Genomic DNA, 23,688 nt, shown 5'->3' with positions numbered 1-23,688 from the left:
ACAATAAAAAACAAAAGAAATAGTGAGTGACATCATTGACTTTCTCATTTGGATGTAATTAGCTCGTTCATATAACTATTTTGTTAAAAATACCGGTAAATAAATTGAATGCAATATTTTCACTAAAAATATTATCGCATAATGATGAGTAATTTCACCCTACATGTACATGATACAGTGCCTTATTCTTTTTTATCTCTTTAACTTGATTTAAGGACTTTCGGTTTGCATGTGAAATCAATATGGCTGTTTCACATGGATCAGCTGTGAGGGCATTGTATAAACGGATTCTTCAATTACATCGACGTCTTCCCTTGGAGATGAAAGCGCTTGGAGATGAATATGTAAAAGCAGAATTTAGAAGACACAAGAATGTCAATTCTGAAGAAGTTCAAAACTTTATGAAGGAATGGCAGGTAAGGATAGATTCCCGGGATAGATTAAACAAGGGAATGTCAGCCTTTAAAATTGTTTCTTTGAAAAGGTAACAAATTAGTATATGATTCAGAAAATTGTAAGACTTTACAAGAAAAGATACATGTAGAATTTGAGTATGAATAGGATATCTCAGACTATAAGACAAGGCAATTATTGAAACATTTAATTTTAAAGCATGCAACATTTAGTCAAATCTAAATCAAAATGTCAAATTGATTTCTGTGATCTCATGAGATAAGTACCAAGTAGGCAGATTTAACGGTGTCTATTCATTATCATATATCATGATGTAATTAGGGATCTCTCATTTCAGTTGCCCTGTATATATATGAATTCAATTGAAGCTTTTCTATGCTTTGATTATAAAGGTACCGATGTGTAGAACTTAAGTATTCATATTTTTTTGTGAACATCATTTTCTAAGGGCATATTGAATTTCTGATTTTCAAAAACCACACAAATATGGAAATTATCTCACAGCCAAGCATGATGTAATACTTTCCAACCTCTTATCTGGCCAACTTGGGACTTTTGCCTTCCAAAATGACTAGGTGTCTGTTTCATAAAGGACTTGCCACTGTTATAACATTGTCATTATGGCAACAACCATGGAAACCTAGATAATGATTGGCTGCTGAGCCCTGTTACCATAGTAGTTGCCATTATAGCAAAATTTACAACAGTTGCTACAAAACATGCCCCAGATGAAGAAAAAAGGACTTTAAATTGGGTGTCTGAAGATGATTGACAATAACTGATTACCACTAAGTAAATTTTTGTGAGATATAAAAAAGAAAAACAATTATTATTTTTAAAAAAAGGAAACAAAAAATCACTGGCTTTCAGATGAGGGGGGGGGCTTGGGGGCCATGGTCCTTAAAGCTTCAGGACGAAGAAAAATATCAGAAAGGAAAAATGTTGAAATATACAGTGCGTATCAAAAAAAAGTTTACACTTTGAAAAATTCCTGTAAAATTATACATTTGTAATATCCTGAAGATTTTTCCACATTTTAACATTGGTAGAGATCCATTTCAGCAATTGACGATATAACTGTCTAGAAATATTTCCGCTTGAGTGAGCACCATTCACTTTTGAAAAGTTAGTGAAAAATGATTTGTGCAGAACTATGAAATAGTTATGGCATGCAAATAAAAGTAGACCTTAATCATGAAGAACATGTGGAATTTAGCTAGTAAAATTGATTTGAAGATATCTTACCTTTTTAAACTTGTTTCCTTATCCAAAATACTTTGAAGAGTGCATTGCGCCCCACTCCCCCACACACCCAGGCTACCGTGACGATATCATTGCTTTACACTGAGCTGTTACATGAAATGGCTTAGGCATGATTTTCATTTTGTTAATCATTATCAAGCTCGGAAAAAGTGTGCATAAACAAGTACTTAATTAAAAATGAAATGTAAACCCACTTTAAATGATAAAAACTTTGTGAAAAAATGCTGGAGATGTCTGATATAAACTTTTGTTCAGATTCAGTTATGTCCTCAGATCCAGATGGCACAAAAAGGGTAAAGGTTGTACTTACTAAGTGTTGAAATATCATTTTGGGTGGCAAAATTGTTACAAAATGCTTGAATGTATCCGTTTTATTTCAATTGACTCAAAGTTCAAGGGAAATGTATGAGAAATGTTTCGCAGGGTAAGTTTAATTTTGCCCTTTCCCCTTGACACAGCGTGAAAATGAGCATTTCTGCGCAAACAGATTTCTGCGAGCTTTACAAAAATGAACAGTGCTCACTCAAGTGGAACATTTTGTCAAAACTTATACTGTCATTGGATAGATGAGACCCAAACCCAAGATTATACGTGAAAAAATTACACACATGGTGTATATTTTTTAATTCCCAGGGCTTTTTCAAAGTGTAAACTTTTTTTTTGGATTTGCACTGTAATGAAATCCCCACAAGATTGGATTTTTTATTAGTAGTGTTACAATTACGGTAGATAAAATAAGTCCCATACACCATGTCTGGCCCCCTAAAAACTTTTTGCTCATTATGCTTCTGCAAAAATTACAGTTACCCACCTTTTTTTTTAAGTTGAGTTGGCCAGGAGATGCAGTAAATTATACAGCATGTCTGACAAAAAATGTGAAAATTACCCAATCATATTATATGTAGATGGCAGCTTCAAATCCCACTGGTTCCAATTTTTTGTGACTTATAATTTTCATTACAGCATACCGATCTTAATCAAATAGGAGTAATGCAGAAAATTTGAAAACAAAATATAATTTAATAATCGTAAACGAGCATTGCTCTGGCTTAAATTTTATGTGATATGGTCAATCGAACAAAGAGATACTAGCCATCTTTCAGTAGGGGAAGGCGGGGTAAGTTGTGACAGTTTTTGCTTTTTGCATGTTAGAATTGATATGATTAATAATCTTGTCGAAATAAGTACCTTGCTTTGAAATTTCATTCTTCTGAAATATTTTCCACCTATATATAACTTTCTACCCCAACACTGAAAGTCATCGTGACCTTTGAAAAAACCGATGTCAAATGGCTCAACTTGCCCCATATATGGGGTAAGTTTGAGCCACCTTCTGGGGTAAGTTGAGCCACAAAAACTATGTACAAAATGTATGGGGGAGAACCAGCATGTTAATGTTTTGTTTAAAGTCTTTTCACTTGCTAATTCTCTATAAATACTAACATCCTGTAAAAGGAAAAGAGCAGTCATGTTAATTTGCTCCTTTCAGCCTGTATTTCAATCGATTTTTATGGTTTGTTTTTTTTTAAGATACATTACCATAGGAATTACCATGGCTCAACTTGCCCCATGCTGTTTGGCTCAACTTACCCCAGTCCGAACTTAGTGCGATAATTTTGTATCCACACATTTATCATGCATCCATCATATAAAAGATATGACAAGAATGAAGATCCATACCTGGACTAATAATGTTGTTATCATGTCTTTATTATATTTAAAGACGTGTGTGTTTATAAAGCACTTATCTATTTCACACTCTTTTTTTACTTTTTTGGCTGAAATTCACATTTTCCCCTCTAAAAAACTACTTTTTGTTTCAAAGTTGGAAACAATGTGGTGGGGTTAGGGGTTATGCTATGGGTCATCAATACATGACACCACCACAATGTCTGACTCATTCATTATTGGCCTGCGGCTGGTGGCTCAACTTGCCCCTATGCTCAACTTACCCCGCCTTCCCCTTCTTATCAGAAAACCTCTTAATCCAAGTTTTTACATGTACATTGAATAAAATATGAAGTCCAATCATGTCTTTCATTAACTCTTTTTTTATTTTCCTTTTACATGTTTGACCTGGCAACTTGCGTGCTAATTCTTAAAATTGAACAAATCCAGGTTCAAGGATAATAAGTTACATTCAAACACTTGTCTTCATACTGCTTTTTCTTTCACTTTTAACATATAATTGACATAATCTTTTTTCTTTTTTGGGGGGGTGAAAATATACAATCTGTAGGATATCACCTGCCAGTATAGGAAAAGTTGGTTTTTAGATCAGGATAAATAATTGTATATTTTAAAAATAATTTCAATACTCAGTTGTGTGATGAATGTTGGCATAGTGATTTTAATATAATTCATATTTTCTATTGATCTAATGAACAGGGTTATGCTGCAATGTTATCAGTTCAGACAGAAGGAGTGAAATCTGAGGAAGAGATCAAACAGGTTGGTTTGCATATAGATGAAAAACAATTAGATGATATGAATGACATGCAGGTTGGACAGCTGTATGAACTCTTTCAAGAAACTAAAAAGCCTTCTCAGTTTATGCAGAAAGAAGATTCATAAAAGAGGAATAAACATGGATTTGAATTCTGTAAAACAGTATGGACTGTATTGTTGGACCATCCAAGTCATATTTTCAACCATGCAGATAAAATGATTGTTTAAAGTGAGGATAATATCAAATTCAGCAGTGAAGGTGGTATCTATCTGGACATTCTCAGGACAATTATAGTGATGACTTGTGTATTTTTTTTTCAATTTCAAGTTGATAGCAGTAGCTGTACAATATCACAATTATTTTGGAATATATCAAGACATTGAAATTCACTGATATTGGATTTTGTGATGACACAATGTATCTTCTAGTCTTGTGTGTTTTCAGACCTCAAACCGTATGAAATTGTCATAATTGAGTGAGAACTAAACCCAGGAATCCCCAAATATCACAGAAGTGTATCATCCATTAAATTCGTTTTCTCCTTTGATTGCACGTTTTGTTTTCTGTTAGTTTTTTTTTAAGACAAATGTACAGGTATGCAAAAAATTGTGAACATCTTAAATTTTCAATGGAGTATAATGTATGTCAGTTTATTGTGAGAAAATCAAAGTGTGCAATATCTTGCAGCCCTAATGTTGTAGTATTTTTTAAATTAGTTGTTCATATTTGTTTAAAGATAGTTTACCTTACCTGGAAGTTGTCATGCACAAATATGAAATTTCAAATTTCTCAAAAGTGCTAAACTAACCACTTATCTCTTTTTTCTCATCTTTATTAATAAGGTAAAAAAATTCCCTCAACTGTGCAAAATGCTTTTTTGTTTCTTGTCTATTTTCACACTGTTCACTCCTTTGTATCCCATTTTTATATCTCACGAGAGGTATACATGTAGACACCAAGAAAGTATCATTCATCACTTTATAAGGACAGTTATTAATTCTTTTGGTAGATATTGTTATTTGAGTCAGCTAAAACTACTCAGAAAGCAATTTGATGTAAATTGGAGCAAAATCAATCAAGCGTAATGCCTAATATTTCATCAAAATCAGATTGAAAATGAAGTTTTTATATAAATTTTTAATAGTTTCCCGATAACTTTTAATGAAAAATGTTATGGTTTGTGAATTAGAGAGTCACTGATGTCACAATTTTATTTTAGTTTGTTACTTCACTTTGTAAATATTAATAACCATCATTTAATATATGTCTCTTTATTATTAAATCTACCAATATAAAATTGAAATGGTATTAACTGTAATTTTATTTCATACAAAAGGCATAGTGAGTGACATCATTGCTTCTCTTATTTGCATGGGAATGTACCGTTACTGTTTTTTTTTAATAAAGTCACAAGTGTTACATGGATTTTTATATTTTTGGTGTTGTGTTACTAGTGTACGATGTTCGATCCGTTGTTTAATCAATTATCTTACGAACTTTGCCTTACGTGTTAATGTATTTTCATCTTGTTTCATGGACTTGCTTGAAATTACAAGTATGGTATGATTCAGGTGAAATATTTCTTTGAAAAAATTATTTGGATGCTAATAAGATCTATTTATTTACAATCTGCATTGTTATAAATCTTAATTTATTGTTCATGAGTTCAAGAATGCAGGTGAGGTTGAGTTGATGTTCAGTGAACTGACTTCAGTCGAGATAAGCTGGGATAAGAATATAAATTCAAACTTGGAAATACCTTCTTTCCAACAAACATACACCTACACACCTTTGTCCGAGGACAAACATTGGTCCTCCACTGTTCCTAGTCTTCACATAGTTGATGAAATATAAGGCACAAATTAAGTTTCGACCTTTGAAGACAATAAGTTGGGTTACAAAGGACCATTATTAACTGTCCTCAGACAAATTAATGAATGACATTTAATTAACCTATTGCATTGAAGATATTTAATGTGAAAGTCAACTTGGCATCTAATTGAATCAATGAAATTGCTATGCAGTATAAGCACAGGATGTATATAAAAAAAGAAGTAAATAGAGAGTAATAGTATACTATACCAGAACTTATTTGTCACTATTCTTAGGTTCCGTCCTAACTTTTATTTCTAGAGACCAAGTCAGAGGCCGAATATTTTTAATTTCTGGTGGACTGAAATAAGGCGAGCACTTAATACGCCCACCGGTAACGTGAAAAATGGAGTTATTGGTCAAGCAAGAAAAGTGGAAGGTGACGACTTCGCCTTTGACCATAAAATCAATAGAATTCCTGGGATACACACCAAATGATATGAGCCTAGCTAGGTTAAGTTAAACTGAAGTTATCATGTTTACTAGGATTTCAGAAGGGTAAGATGAAAACATGTCACTGTGATCTTGACCTTTTGACCTCAGAATCTATAGGCTTTCTGGGATCCATGCTAGTATCATGCACACTAAATTATATGAGCCTAGTTTAAGTTAAAGTTATCTCGTTTAAAAGGACTTAGATGAAAATATGTCACTGTGAACTTGACCTTTTGACCACAAAATCAATAGGCTTCCTGGGATCCATGTACACACCAAATTATATGAGCCTAGGTCAAGTAAGACTAAAGTTATTGAGTTTACAAGGTCTTCAGAAGGGTAAAATGAAAACATTTCACTGTGACCTCGAACTCTGACCTCAAAATCAATAGGTTTCCTGGGATCCATACTAGTACAGTATTATACACGCCAAATTATATTAGCCTAGACTAAGTTAAACTGAAGTTATTGCATTTACAAGGACTGCAGAAGGGTAGTATCATACACACCAAACTTAAGTTATCGCGTTCACAAAGAAATGTTAACTGTCGGACGGACACTGAGCGTGATACCATAATACGTCCCATAGGACAGGCATATAAAAAGTCCAAAAGAAATCGAGCGGAAACGATCAATATATTGATTGTCTCTTGCTTATGTTCAAGTATATATTACAAAATTCAAATTTTACTTACCCCTTTTAAATCTACTTTGGTCCAACAAACTGGAATTTTTCATGACTGCTGGTGGCTGAACATTAATTGTGTAGCAGCCCCAGGCTACCAGACCATCAATTTTGCATAGTTCTGAACATATGACACAATATCTCATGAACAGATGTACACAATCAAACTGCAGATGGTCTTAAAATCACATTATAATTTAGGGGGTATAAAGTGGTACTCCCATCTCAGACCAGTGGATTGAATAAATAGAATAAGTAGTAAACAAGCAAAAAAATGGGATTTATTGATATTAACAAATTTTTAGTTAAGTTACTTAAAGATTGAGCTGACAATGTCACTTAAGCAATTGTGAAATCTTGGCTTTGAAAATTTGACCGTTTTCAATTTCATATAATAATTTTGATTTGATTTATTTACCAACAATATTCACATGTTTACAGGTTATAAAACAAATTGCATAACAGTTACACATGTATAAAAATATGATGGTAAATGGGACCAGAAAATAGCACAAGTGCTAATTGAGCCTGGCCCCACAAACAAGGTGATTCACGAACCTTGAGTCTCGCCTATTTCTTTATCAATAGAATATATGCAATATGATGTTTTCACCCTTAAATGACTTTTGACCCCATCAACCTCATAAACACATATGTGGTATTATCACTCAAGGATTATTTGAACCAACAGTGATAAAAATTGATGCAGAAATAAGGAAATGGCCATCATTATCATTACCTCACATATGGGATTTATTACCCAAGGATCATATGCACCAAGTATGAATACAATTTATGCAAAAATAAAGAAATTAGAGCAAATTGAACAAAAACTAACATTTTGGTAACAGACAAAGTGGCTACTAGCTCTCTGCCTAATTTCATTAGGGCGAGACAAAAAGAAATTGGATTTGGTATGTACATGAATACCCCTTTCTTTTAGACAAAGCCATTTCCTCTATTCAATTTCAGAAAAAAGTCTAACCTAAAAATGTAGTACCTTTGACTTTCTTTTTATCAAATCCCAATGAAATTTGCACTGTTGTTTATTTCACATGTTCTTAAAGTACAAGTCCACCCCAACAAAAAGATCCAACAAGCATAGCACTCAAAATTTAATAAAATCATATGCAAAATAAGAAAATTATGACACTTAGGGGGTGTTGAAAGAAAATATTTGTGATCAATTGCAAATATTATGTTGCAATATTACAACTGATAAATCAACGTTAGTTATAGCAAATTAGATTAAACTCCTTGTTCCATGGAGCAGATTAGCAATCAATCACTAATTCACAATTAATTGCAAAACATGATTTAGTAACCAAAAATAGACTTGCAATTGATCACAAGTTTCTTGCAACACCCCATAACTCTAATTAGATTCCACCATGAATTTTTTTTTACGTCGCTCGCTGACTTTTTACTTTCAAGTCTCGCGCAACTTTTGAGACCAAAATTGCGGCCCCCGGGTATGCGGTGCAAAATTACATAACATTTCATAAGTGCATGAAGACCCAATATTGCTCAAAAACATGAATTTGTGGTGTACAAATCCAATGCAAATGTTTTTAGCCAAAATTCATAATTATATCACTATTTTTGCAATTACTGATTAAAATCAATTAATTTCATTTTGTTTATGGTCGAAATGAAATCCATGACGATTTTCATTGAACAAGTAGAACACCTCCAGCAGTCTCACCTGCACTTCTTGATTCGATATAGAAGCAATGCTAAATTTGAAAACAGCAATTGAATGATTATTCACAAAAGAAAACACTCAAAATATTTAAAATACTATGTCCATTGACCCAACATGACCTTTGATCATGTGACCTAAGACATGTGCAAAACGTACTTGATTACCCTTATGTCTTTGTTTCATGAACTACATGTAGATCCATAAACTTTCTTAGTTATGCCAATTCAACAAATACCCCCCATCACAGCCAAAGTTCATTGACCTTAAATGACCTATGATCTTGCTCATGTGACCTGAAACACCACAGGATATTCATGGATACATGGTTACTCTAACGTCCAAATTTTAATGAACTAGATCCATATACTTTCAAAGTTATGACTCTGCCACAAATACCTCCTAAATTGTCAAAGTTTGTTGACCCTAAGTGACCTTTGACCTTGGTCATGTGACTTGAAACTCAGGCAGGCTGTTCAGTGATACACCTTGCCAGTAATTCAGCTGTATTTTGCACATAGAATTCCCACAGATAACACGCATACCCAGAGATCCGTGGGCAATCTGTGTACTTCAAGCGGGTTAACTGCGTGTGAATTACGGGACTCCTACTTGTGTTCGGCGTGGAACCTGTAAGCAATCACCCGCTACTCACCCAGTACAAGTATTGAGCATGTTCAAAACTTTTCTGCAGGCAAATCAGACTTGCGTGCACTCCTGCGGGTAGTAAAAATAGTTATCTGCAAGGCTTGCACAGAACGATGTGATGGGGCCATAAGTTTTGCTTAATTTCACGGAACAGTTATATACACATCCTGGTCAGTATGCAAATAAAGGGAACTGATGACATCATCCACTATTTCTTTTGTATTTAAGTACCGGTAAAACGACACACATGTACATGTATTGTATTCTAATTTGCTCCTCAATGTCCTGTAAAACAGTGTTCTCACTGAACATGTGGAATGACCATTGTTTTAACATGTTATGATTCAGTCGAGTTGGTCCTCATTGTCATATCTCTAAAACATGAAATATTGTACTAATATTATACAAACGACAAAAAACAAAAGAAATAGTAAGTGAGGGACATCATCGACTGCATATCACCAAGTCCTGCATACATGTATCACTGTTATGTGAAAAATAGGTGAAACTTTAAACTGTCATAACTTGTTTATTTTGCATCTGATTTTGATGAAATTTTCAGCATGATGCTTGTTTGATATTTCTCTATTGATTCAAATGAACATTATTCTGGGGTGTCAGGGTGGACTTGACCTTTCATTGAAATGAACTCCATCTCTAGTTGTTGTAGTAGAGTACCAATTTCCAATGGCCATTATTCAATACTCACCTCTCATCCTTTCAGGCCTTTTCTTTCAATCATATTTACTTCCAAAAATTTAAATATGAAATATAAGCAAAGTAAATATCCATGAAGTATGTGAATAATTATTGTAATATCAATGTCTGAAAATACATTAAATTCATATCAGTACGTCACCTCTACACTAAAGCTTAGAAAGAGCTCACACTTATTTGTATGATTTCTTCAGTTTTCAGTCTGGACTCTCTGGAGTAGTGGTTAAGTTATAGCACCTCCGGGTAGGCAACTGATCATTAACAGGTTCTGCTAGAGGTCCTCAATATAAAATGTAGAAACTATGTCCAACCTTCTCCTAGCCATCATTACACATGGAGAAGTTATAGTTTCGGTAATGACATCACCTTACTGTTGCCGTGCTAGATCCTCTCCTGACAAAAGTTTCAAACTGTTCTAGATACTGAAAGACAGTATCTTCAGCGCTGAATGGTACCTCTGGTTTGGCAATTAACGTTGGAGGTTGGCTTGGTGTGTACTGAGCTCCCATGAAACCTTGCATAAACTCAACCATTAATGGCCAACAGTCTTGAATCATGACACATGGTGTGTATTCCACCTGTACAACATGAACAGAAAGAGATCAACTAATTTCCCATCAACTTTAAGGCCTGTACACATGTACCATACCTATATGCTTTTTAAATATAAATCTCCACTTATACCAGTACTGGTACTATTTCATTTCTGTTGACAAAACAAATAAGGATATCATTGAACAAGCTCTAGAAAATGCATTTTTACTTTTTTTCAAAAATTCAATCAATAAATGCCTTGAATTTCCTGACAGAGTAATCATCATTGAGTGGGTTTCTTAAATATTGGCCAAGATTATATTATGCTCAATAAAAAATAATATGTACTACCATGTTAATTGCATTGCTACAGCCCCGTCCAAAAATTAAATAAAATAAAAAATAGATGAATAAACAAATGAAAATGAATAAATACACAGGCCAATAGGCCTACATAAATACAAACAAGACCAGGGGTTGTTTCACAAAGATTTGAGTTGCACTTAAATGCCAACGCGTACACAACATGAAATGTGCAATCTTATTGATCGATACACCAAGGTGTGCGTCTTCTTGGCATGATCTAACCAATTTGGTCCAGCCTTTTATAACGCATGCAACTAGACATTCAAGTGCGACTTGTAAGTCATATTTAGATTTTTGTGAAACACCCCCCTAGTGATTTTCCACAATGGGTTGAGTGAGTCTCAATAACAGTTAGTGCCTCTCTGCACATGATATTTATACATGATCTCAAAATACTGTAGTGCTCATCTGCTGAGGATGATTTGACCAATGTACTGATATTGACATTCAACTTGTAATTAAATTGTACTTTTTAGTTGACTATTATTAAGTACCTTCTGAATGAAATCAATTATTTTATTTTGGAAAAAAAATTAATACCTTCAAGGTGTCAGATGTCAAGATTATTATGTGATTGAATGCAATGTTCAAAAAGCTATTTGAAGTATTACCTCAACAAGTACTCCTCTTGCATGGGGTCCTAGAGAAACTATTCCAATCTTTACAATGAAATCACCCATCTCATAACGAGTTCCTTTTGACTCTATCCTTGCTGTTTTCTTTGGCACATAGAATCCATTGAGTCGATGCATGATTGCTTCAAAAGAGTTCTCACAGACGAGACAGGTTCTATTGTCCGTTACTGCATAGCATGTATATGGTTGCTCTTTGTTGTGCATGACATGGATATACTTGGGTGGAACTGCATGTTATAAACATCAAATGAAACAAATTAGCCAGTGTGATTAATATCATTATCTTCACTATAATCAAATTAATCTCTAACTTCTAAGTGTAAAGATAGTTCAGTATGAAAAGGATCCTTTGCAGTTTTGTTCCATTACTTAGTTCAAGCAAGAACAGACCTACTCTGTGACAAAGATTTTCATGATAGTTGTCACATCTCCCGTCACATCTGTGATTAAGTCATCATTCAAAATACTTGATCCTCACTTCTCAATGTACTACCGTAAGTAACGGTCTATTAACCACACCTTTTTCTCGGCGGGATAGAAGCAAAAGATCTGTATTTGTGTGTAATAAGATGAGCAAGACAGCAACAACGATAAAGTACATGTACTTGAAAGCAACAAAAATGCTTAATAATAATAATACCAAGTTACCAACATGCTTATATAGCGCATATCACTGCCAAATGCGTCTCTATGCGCTTAATTGGATATTATTACCCTGGCTTTAGCCTCGCAGCCTTTTACAGCACGATGGCATTTCAAGGAATAAATTCCTGCCAGGTACCCATTTACCTCACCTGGGTCGAGTGCAGCACAATGTGGGTGAATTTCTTGCCGAAGGAAATTACGCCATGGCTGGGATTCAAACCCACGACCCTGTTTCAAAGTCCGAAGACCAATCCACTGGTCCACAACGCTCCACGTTGCTTAATACTTAATAGTACTGACTATTTTGGAATCTACTTTCTATACTTTTATCGGTCAGAAATCATATCTACAGTACAATTGGACTTAAATCAATTCAAAGAGATCCTATCCCCCCCCCCCCCCCCCCGAAAAGAGAGTTTAGACTTTAGGAAGGGTATTGTCATCAATAAGAAATATTGGTGGTTTAAATTAATCCAAGACTTTCCCACTGCCACTATGGAAAAGTGACCTTGACCTAAATGGTGATATGTGATTTATTTCCTTTTCTCATTGACAAAGACACTTTTCCACAAGGCATATTCCTTTATGGTAATGAAGGCAAGTCAACATGGCCTTTGATTAAAGCCCTGTGGCATTAACAGGCAGCAAACAATATTTTCCTGATATTTTCAGTGCAGATGTACCTACCAAACTTAAACTAAAAAAAAAACTGAAAGGCAATGAAGAGAGAGTAAAATTTGACAAGTGAAATCTCACCATTTGTTGGAACTGACTGGTAGGTTTCACAGTCAACACCAAAATTTCCTGTTTTTGTTGCACCCAATGCATCAAGACGCTTTGTGAGGACTTCAACAGCTTGGGGTACAGTCCTGTTATCTGTAACTGGCCACTGGGTCACACTGATGGAGGAAAAAAAGTATGGCTCTTTTAATTATTCTATGAGTTGCAATTGCGCTTATGCTGATTTACATAAGGACAGCGAGCTAGAACAAGTTGAGAGACTTTAAATACTGGAGCTTGACCACAACAAGTAGCTAATGAATTTTGAACAAGGCCTAGATTCTAAATAGTAAATTCAAGAGTTAGTTTCATCAGAACAAAGGATCATTGACACTAGTAAATTTGTGTATCTATACAGCAAACTTAAAGGACAAGTCCATCCAAACAGAATATTGATTTGAATAAAAAGAGAAAAATCCAACAATCATAACACTGAAAATTTCATCAAAATCAGATATAAAATAAGACAGTTATGACATTTAAAAGTTTTGCTTAATTTCACAAAACAGTTATATGCACAACCTGGTCAGTATGCAAATGAGGAGACTGATGACATAACTCACTATTTCTTTTGAATTTCATTATATCAAATATGAAATATTCTAATTTTCTTATTGTCCTGTGAAACAAGATTTTATTTCTCCCCGAACATGTGGAATTACCATAACAATAACATTTTATGGTTCATTCAAGTTGGACCTTGTCAAATCTGTAAAAATTGAAATATTGTATAAGAAACAAAGGAAATAGTGAGGGACGTCATCGATTCTCTCATTTACTTGTGACTTAATTGCTCACATAACCATTTTGTTACAAATAAGCGGAAATTTTAAATGTCATAATTTTCTAATTTTACATCCGATTTTGATGAAATTTTCTGTGTTATGCTTGTTGGATTTTTCTCTTTTATTCAAATCAACTTTTTGTTGGGTTGGACATGTCTTTAAGGAAACCACAATGACCTCAGGAATCAGAATTCTGTAAACAGTCTTATAGGCATTAGTACAAACTTTCTTAAAATTCACAATAATAATAATCTTTGCAACATTTCTAGCACTTAATAATGCAATGTTTCTAAGTTTGTTATACTATTACCCAAATTCAGCACAGCTACTCATATCAAGCATTCAAGGAATTTTTTCTACTACAAACCCAAGTAGTGACGTACTATAGTCATGTATTGTATTACTGGACACTATCATGATTCCGGACGTGCATATTACTGCGTACACAAATAATTTTGTAGACTTCTGCAGTTCAATTTCACAGAGCAATACATAAAACAAGATAGCAATAACAAGGCAAAAATGACAGAAAATGCTTTAAATATCATATGACACAGTTTTGCATTATTGATTGATATATTTTCTGATGGAAATATGGGCCTGATTTGCAGAAGTTCAATCACATCCGCTGCTTCAAACGAATGTTGAGGTGTGGCATGTATTTTGGGTGATCGTCAGCTAGTTCTCAAGGTACCCGTACGCGAGGTTTACCATAAGAGCCGTTGACAATCGACAGCGCATCAATAGAACTTGATGAGCATCATGATACAAATGAGCACAATATTGGAAAGTGCCATGGGGGCATGGAACATATGCAGTTAAAAAGACAACAAAATAATATCAGTTAGCAAACACATATCATTTACCAACATCTGCTCAGATTCAATATGAAAAAAGCAAACAAAAACTTAGAATTTACTCATGATATGATACATGAAGAAAAATTCACACCAATTCTCTCTTACATCATTATAATCAAGAAATCTTTACCTATCCAGCGCATATGTCACACACGAAAATAAATATTTTTTGTGGAGGGGGATGCGGTAAGAACAATGCAAAGAAAATGGTTGGTAAATATAAAATGATTTTATCATTTTCATAATTTCCATATTTGGAAAAGCAAGTGAAATTTTTCCCAGTTGTATTTCCTCTAGTAGTCATGTTTAAAGCACTGAAATAAAGGTGTCTGGCAATAGCATACACTGCTATTAACCTGGTTGGAAAGATGCAAATATACGTAATGCCTTGCCAAAGGACGAGAGTCCTGCCATGGGATTCGAACCCCAGACCTTGTGGTTCTAAGTCCAGGGGCTTATTCACTGAGCCACAACACCACTATGATATTAGTCATTGATAGATTGATTCATTACGGTACTGGCAAATGTAGAAGAAAAAATGTAACACAAAACTTTATTCTAAAGGGCATTTTTTTTAAAGTGAGGGAAAGAGGCAACAACATTGTAATTGTTTTGTCATAAAAAGCCTAGAAAATGGTCAAGAAGATAGCTCATTATTTTACTTGGTAGTTGGTACAATAATAAATAAATTATTTTATTGAAGAGAAAGTTCTAAATTGAAATGAAATATGGGCCTAGATTAAAGTCGCGCTTACATGGAGATAAAAGTGACAAAGCCAAAGGATCTATATTAAACAATGAACATGATGAATGAGTTGATTAGAAGTCAAGAGTCTGGAAGCCAGTTTGGAATAGAATTAATTAAACAGTTTTGACATCAAATTTTAAAATGACGAGGTCTAGATGTAATCAAAATATCATACTAATAGACTTCCATGACATTATCCTGGGGCCTGTCTTACAAAGAATTGCGATTGATCCGATCAATCAAGACTATGGATGGCCAGCAACATCAAAATATTATGCACGTTTGTTCAAAATATTTTCCAGCAATGATGTATATTCATGCATTGTTTTCTTGAAAATTCACTGTGCTTCTCTTTGTTTACAAAGGACATTGTGCAAATTTCCTGTAGAAAAAATTGTGACGCTGATGGATTTCCATATTATAGCTACGAATACGATCGATTGGATCAATCGTAACTCTTTTTAAAATGGGCCCAAAAAGTCCATGATTCACTGCTATTGATTTATTTTGTCAGCACTGGCGACTTCATTCCACTAAAATTGAATTGTCTTTGTGCACAATGTCAATGAGTGCACACACAAGGTCGAACAGAGAGCCTGAAAAATTTCATATAGCTTATTATTATTGGCCAATGAATAAGATAATTGCAGCATGCAGCATTATCCTGGTTTAAGTCACCACTCCATTCACTGCCGTTCATTTCGTCTGCAGTGGTGATTTTTTCATCTCCAACTGACTTTGTACCAGTGTTGTAGTGCCTTGATGCTCGGCCTTGGCCTTAAGGCGCCTTAAGGCCTATTTTTTCAAAGCCTTGGCCTTGAACATTCAAGCCTTGGCCTTGAGGATTTTGAGCCTTGAAATTTCAAGGCATTTTCAAGGCATTTTCAAGGCTTTTTCAAGGCATTTTGTATTTTGTACTTTCATTTGTTTTATAAAAGTAATTACAAATGTTTCAATTGTTCTGTACATCTACTGACACTAAATACTACCAGTCAGCAGCAGCAGAAGCAGTAAGTGTACTTAGCAGTGCCATCAGTTGCAATTATCATCACATAATTATGTAACAAAGAGAAGTGATGAAAATTAATATTGTTTATTGGTAATATGATGTAATCATGACTAATAAGGATAATGACAATATCAATAATAATGATAATAATTATGATTATGATTATAGTCAGTGGCGTAACTACAGGGGGAGCATGGGGGCACGTGCCCCCCCCCCCCCCATCGGCTGACTAAAAAAAAGGAGGAAGAGGGAGAAAGGAAGAGAAACGTAGTGGGAAAGAAAACATTAATGTTCATTATAATGTTATAATTATGTTATGTTACATTACATAAGAAACATTTTTTTCATATAAATGAAACATAATTGGCTCAGGGCATATATGTCTTCATTGTTCCTGGTGCTCCCATTGTCTGTTTACCGAGATATATAATCCTGCTATACTAAAACCTCCCGTTTTCAAGTCAATATACACCAAACTACCAAATATATTTCCTCGCACTTCGAGTTATTCTTTTACATGTACAATAGTATGCTTTTTTTCATGAATACTTTAAGTGATTGTCCCATTTTAAGGTCTTAATATAAAACATTTCCTGTCTGTGCTTACGTTCGCAGTAGTGGATTGGTGAAAGATGTCTGCTCTCCATCAATTCCTAGAATGATTCCTTAAAATGTCCCTTTTTCTGTTTTCTGATCTGAATATCAAAAATTTTCAGCTCGCGCTTTGCGCTCGCATCATTTGGTTAGTGAACTACGTAAGGTCTTCTTGAATTCTTACAAACAAGCCTCAAAATGCCCCTCTTCAGGTCTGAATTTCCTAAATTTTCAGCTCGCGCTTCGCGCTCGCAAGATTTGATTAGTGAGATGGGTATGTTAATCATGATTACAAGTGCTTTATGTGCATGTTTAGATGTAATTCTAACAAAATCAGCAAGTGCTTATTGGCACTCCCATTATATGACTATGGTGAGATGTGTATAATCTTAATAGATAAAATATTCCTAAAATATAGTCCTTAAAATCTTCCTGTTTGGGGTCAATATTTACAAAAATTTCAGTTCGCGCTCGCATTATTTAGCGAGACAGGTACGTATCATGATTACAAGAGATTGATTGTAATGTCCCTTTTTATGTTTGAATATCAAAAATTTTAAGCTCGCGCTTTGCGCTCGCATTATTTGACTAGTGAGATACATGTCCGTACATTGGCACTGTCCTTATAAAAATATCTCTATTAGGTCAGTATACCTGGCAACTGGGCGTGCTTCGCGAGCTCACTAGGCAGTTCCAGGTTTTTGCTGGTGCCCCCAATGCCGTGACCCACGGTACGCCACTGATTATAGTGATTTTATGACAGGAATAATTCTGACAGATCTGACTGCAATTTTGACAATTTTCATACTTTAAAAATAGCTTACTTACTAAAGAATGATAACAAGGATGATTTCTATTCCATTAGGTTTTCCTTGTATTATTTTCTTTGACCAACAAGAATGTTTTAAGTCTTAATGATATTCTGAAAAGATTCGGTAAACTTGAACACAAACTTCAATTTCGTCATTTCCAAATGGGCTATGGCATCAATGGCATGATGAGCCAAAAATTTTGAGGGGCCAAGCATGGCATACAGAGCAAAATTTTAGGTTTCAAAATCAACAAATTTTGGATTGTGCTTGCATAAATTATTGTTAAGTAAGGTTCGCATTCAATTTACACAAAAAAAAAATGCTTAGAATGTCTAGTTTTTAGGTCGGAATATTACAAATTTTTGAGCTCGCGCTTTGCGCTCGCATTGTTTGATAGGTGAGTTATGTATCCTATTTATGAGTCACTAAATGCAGTCCAGAACAGCTTCCTTTTCTGGTCAGTAAAAATTTCAGCTTGTGTTTTGTGCTCGCATTAATTTGTTTAGTAAGTTACACACCTTTTTCATGATTACGAAAACAGCTTGAAATATTTAAATTTCATTTCTTATTACATCTTATTACAGCATCTCGCAAGGATGCCCTTTTAACAGTGATTAGCACCATAATTGACCCAAAATCGAGTTTTACAACTTCAAAGTTGATTTTTTTTCAAAACCACTTGCTCGCTATGCTTTCTATATAAGCCTAAATCAAAATACCTGTCTTATCAATTATAAATCACTTAAAAAAGCTTTGCTGAACTGCACCAAAATTCTCATTTTGACTTATATTGTAAGTGCATATTTGGCTTTGACCTCCCCCCCCCCAAAAAAAAAAAAATACATTCTGCTCCCCTGTACCAGGTAGAGGAGAAAGACATATGTTGAGAATGGGCATGCCAGGATCAGATTACCTTGGTAATAATAATTATTGCAATGTGAATCGCCTAGAACAATAATTAAATGTTTTATGTCTAAATCTAATACAGGATCTATCATGAAATTATTTTCGTTTTAAATGTACAAGGGTCAAAAATTTTGCTCGCTCACACCTTTTATAAATTCGGTCCTGTGTGTCATGTATGCTGCCTAAGCATTGTTGTCTAATTTTTTTTCCATATATTGTACAATTGAAATGCCTAGGCCTTGAGGTTTTCAGGCCTTGGCCTTGGCCTTGGGTTTCCATGCCTTGGCATCAGCCTTGGTTATTGAAGCCTTGGCCTTGGGTATTAAAGCCTTGGCCTTGGAGGTTTGAGCCTTGACTACAACACTGCTTTGTACACAACCTGCGCACACACATCCACTCACACACGAGAAGAGAGACAACTTATTTAAGATAAGGCCATAGCATAGGCCTAATTGCTCTGAAAAATTATTTAAAGAAATCTTGATGTACGATAACTATCACTAAAATCTAGTGAAGATGTGACCAGAAAACCATGTAGCAAGTCAAGCGACACTGATACAGTGACAGTCTCTGCTCTGGTAACGCCAACCCTAACAGTCACACATCACGAAATTCAGTATATGGGCACATGTAAGTTTAGCGACACTGACCCAAACCTAACCCAGGGAGCTCCCGGCCGCTCAGCGCTTCGCGGGCGGGAGCTCCTCGGGATAACCCAAACCTACGATAGACGACTAGGATGTCCTTGCCCTGCCGCTGGCTTGGCATCTACAGGTGATATAAGTCAAATCACAATTCTTTCATAAAGTAGTGAAAATGATAGTTGAAATCAATATAAGGCATGCCCAATATCAATGGTTCCTTTGAACAATTAAAATTGGAAAAAAAACATACCACGTTACTCCCATTCTGACAAGACGGCTTTTCACCTTTAGTATATAGGAAGCTAGCTAGCTAGCTCGGGCCGCGAGCGCGAGCGCTAGCGCAGCGCGCTGCGCTGAAAAATAGCCGGCGCGCTAGCATGGAAATCATAGAGATGTCAATAATATCTATGGGAAATAATATCTTCAACGACAAATTTGCAATTGTTGGTCCGGTGCGCAAATCTTCGGATGATCTGCTGTCCCAGTCCACCAACTTTCGACAAATGCTATTGTGATTTCAATTGCATTTTTAAAGGAATCAATGCGTTGTAGACAGTTTCCCCGTTATAAATGCGAAAACTATCCAATTCCTAAATGCATCACCCCTGGAATTCTAGTACGGTATGTGGAAAATTCGTGAATGCAACCTAAAGGACCTATTTTTAGTGCCCCCCCCCCTCCTTTTTTTTTGGGGGGGGGCTTGTCATATTTCATGGGACCATAACGAGACCTTATTTTTTAGCTAATGAAACTTTTTTTCTTGTCGTTCCCAGGGGTGCGCCCTGCCTTCCCTCGGTGAAAACACAAATACACACAATGGAGAAGGGTAGGGGAAGGCGGGGTAAGTTGAGCATAGGGGCAAGTTGAGCCACCAGCCCCAGGCCAATAATGAATGAGTCAGACATTGTGGTGGTGTCATGTATTGATGACCCATAGCATAACCCCACCACATTGTTTTCAACTTTGAAACAAACAGTAGTTTTTTAGAGGGAAAAACATGAATTTCAGCCAAAAAAGTAAAAAAGAGTGTGAAATAGATAAGTGCTTTGAAAACACACACGTCTTTAAATATAATAAAGACATGATAACAACATTATTAGTCCAGGTATGGATCTTTATTCTTGTCATAGTCTTTTATATGATGGATGCATAATAAATGTGTGGATACAAAATTATCGCACTAAGTACGGACTGGGGTAAGTTGAGCCAAACAGCATGGGGCAAGTTGAGCCATGGTAATTCCTATGGTAATGTACGTATCTTAAAAATTAAACAAACCATAAAAATCAATTGAAATGCTGGCTGAAAGGAGCAAATTTAAATGACTGCTCTTTTCCTTTTAAAGGATGTAAGTATTTATAGAGAATTAGCAAGTGAAAAGACTTTAAACAAAAAATTGACATGCTGGTTCTCCCCTCATACATTTTGTACATAGTTTTTGTGGCTCAACTTACCCCAGAAGGTGGCTCAAACTTACCCCATATATGGGGCAAGTTGAGCCATTTGACATTGTTTTTTTCAAAGGTCACGATGACTTTCAGTGTGGGGATAGAAAGTTATATATAGGTGGAAAATATTTCAGAAGAATTAAATTTCAAGGCAAGGTACTTATTTCGACAAGATTGTTAATCATATAAATTCTAACATGCAAAAAGCAAAAACTGTCACAACTTACCCCGCCTTCCCCTACATGGCGCTACTGGTATTCCATAAATCATAATACATGTAGGCGTTTTATAAAGAGATTTAAGAACAAGCAATGAGATCATATTGAAATTCAATTTATTATTTTTTCATGTTACGAACTGCACAACTTTGAAGCTTGATAAGGAAATCATATTTATATAGAGCCTTTATTAAAAAGATACTAAAAGCGTATTAAAGAACAAAAGATGTTACTTGCGTAAAAGAAACCAATATTAAAGGTGAACTTTAGCAGGCGCGTAGCCAAAAAGAAAAAAAAAGAAGGGAAAGAAAAGAGGAGAAAAGGAAAAGGGTTGGGAGGAAAGGAAAGAAAGGAGGGTAGCTTTGTTTGTTTTTTTTCTTTTTATTCTTTATTTTTTTCTCAAAAGAGAATCTCCTTCACTCTTCTTGCTCTAAATTTATACATGAATTTTGCTTCCGCGCTGCGCACGGATAAATGACTATATTGAAGTTCTCCATTGTTTCCCCCCACCTTTTCTCTAACCCTGTTTTTCCACCTCAGCTATGTGCTTCTTGCCAGTTAAAGTTAAAATTGTATACATTAGGGCATGAATTTGAATAAGATTAGGCCGAAGTAAATATATGAAGTTATCTTTTTTTCAATTGATCCCGCAATTTCAGGTCTGGTCGGCTCCGAGTGGGTAAAATCTTTATATCAGTTTCTGCCGTCACCTCCATAAAGTCAACTTCTCCCGCTTTTCAGCTCATTACTCAACAACCGTAATTTTGGGGCAAACAGGTTCCTAATTTAAAAAGAGGAAGGTATGAAATTCGTGTCGTATTAAATAAAAAAATAAAATATTTTTTTATCAAATTGTATTAAACTTCATGTCATTTCCCCGTATACATTCATCTCCTGTCCTGTTTTGCGCCCTCAGTTTGAAATGTTGAATGACACTTAGGTTTCTTTATATTCAAAATGAAGCGTTTCAGGATAAGTCAAAAAAATTAGGCATTCTTTTTTTTATATAGATAGATAGTTTTGATAAATCACAGAAGTTTTTTGCGCACTATTTCCTTGTAATGAAGTTCAATAATCTTAGAAAATCAATTTAATTAGAGCCGAAAGGGTATTAGAGATATCTACATTTGATGAAACATCCGCCCTTTGAAATTTCAAAGTTTCATTGCTCTGCGCGGGGATGAATATCTTCCTCTACCAATCTTCTCCTCTGTTTTGCGAGTTAAAAATATGCACTATTGCTAAATTGTTTGTAATCAAATCTGATCTTTCCAAAGAAGGTGTTCAATATATCTTTGAGAAAACCCTTTTTTTTGGGACCCTTTTATGGCAAGAAAAATTGATAAAACGCTTTAGCTTCCGCGCTTCGCGCGGAGTTATTATCATTTTAATTTCCTCCATTGTATACAATGGATCACAATCACTTTTGAAAACAAGGTTCAAAATCGCAATATAGTCAACCGAATTGGAGGTACTAGAGACAAGAGAAACGGCTCCTTTTCAATTTAATTTATGAAACACTAAAAGCCTCGCGCGGGAGGGGGAAACTCCCCCTCCCTGCTTCCCCCTAGGGAACGCGCTTCGCGCGCTAAGTGTTGGCACGTTTCGCGTGCATTTACCGCCCCCTCCAAAATGAAATCCTGGCTACGCGGTTGCACTTTAGTAAACCATAATCCTTTAGTTTTAAATGAAAGGAAACAAATATTATCTACTGCTTAACGTTTATACAGATGGCGCTATATCATTAGAATTTAAAAAGTGCAAAAAGTCGATAGATCTGGGAAGTGTTTCATCAACATTTTCATCCGATAACTAAGGCGACAAGTTGTCAGATCTGACATCTTTCCTTGATTTTGATTGACTGAGAGGCTTTGTTCCTATGGTAACTGTCGGATAAAATGAGACTTGTCGGATAAAACGTCCGACAAGTCTTTTCATGAAACGCTTCCCAGAGCGCGATTAGATATGGATTAGCTATATTCATTCAAGAGGTCTTTACTATGGAAGCTTAAAAGTGCCACCGAGATGTTGAGATAATTATCTCGGGAAGTCGACATCTTGATAGCAAAAGTTAAGATGACGAGATCCTGGATCTCATCATGTCAACATCTTTTAGAAGAGATGATGAGATGACAAGATCCCGGATCTCATCATGTCAACATCTTTTAGAAGAGATGTTGAGATGACAAGATCCCGGATCTCATCATGTTGACATCTTTTAGAAGAGATGATGAGATGACAAGATCCTGGATCTCATCATGTTGACATCTTTTGGAAGAGATGATGAGATGACAAGATCCCGGATCTCATCATGTTGACATCTTGTAGAAGAGATGTTGAGATGACAAGATCCCGGATCTCATCATGTTGACATCTTTTAGAAGAGATGATGAGATGACAAGATCCTGGATCTCATCATGTTGACATCTTTTGGAAGAGATGATGAGATGACAAGATCCCGGATCTCATCATGTTGACATCTTGTAGAAGAGATGATGAGATGACAAGATCCTGGATCT

General features: G+C 35.2%; 2 protein-coding genes across 2 annotated transcripts; one reads left to right on the top strand and one right to left on the bottom strand.

Moving 5' to 3' along the window:
• Positions 1 to 215: 215 nt before the first annotated feature.
• LOC121410255 (succinate dehydrogenase assembly factor 3, mitochondrial-like) lies at positions 216 to 8,005 on the top strand. Its single transcript, XM_041602215.1, has 2 exons — positions 216 to 416; positions 4,066 to 8,005. Exons 1-2 carry the CDS (start codon positions 243 to 245, stop codon positions 4,249 to 4,251), a joined length of 360 nt encoding a protein of 119 aa, XP_041458149.1. The 5' UTR covers positions 216 to 242; the 3' UTR covers positions 4,252 to 8,005.
• A 2,132-nt stretch (positions 8,006 to 10,137) lies between these two features.
• On the bottom strand, positions 10,138 to 19,838 carry LOC121410254 (mediator of RNA polymerase II transcription subunit 20-like). Its single transcript, XM_041602214.1, has 4 exons — positions 19,754 to 19,838; positions 13,122 to 13,264; positions 11,697 to 11,947; positions 10,138 to 10,763 (listed from the first exon to the last, which is right to left on the bottom strand). The coding sequence occupies exons 1-4, from the start codon at positions 19,765 to 19,767 to the stop codon at positions 10,548 to 10,550; spliced, it is 624 nt and encodes a 207-aa protein (XP_041458148.1). The 5' UTR covers positions 19,768 to 19,838; the 3' UTR covers positions 10,138 to 10,547.
• Positions 19,839 to 23,688: the final 3,850 nt, after the last annotated feature.

This window comes from Lytechinus variegatus, chromosome 3 (assembly GCF_018143015.1).
Source record: "Lytechinus variegatus isolate NC3 chromosome 3, Lvar_3.0, whole genome shotgun sequence".
NCBI lineage: Eukaryota > Metazoa > Echinodermata > Echinoidea > Temnopleuroida > Toxopneustidae > Lytechinus > Lytechinus variegatus.
The sequence above is the reverse complement of the archived record's forward strand: the minus strand, read 5'-3'. Positions and strand labels throughout refer to the sequence as shown.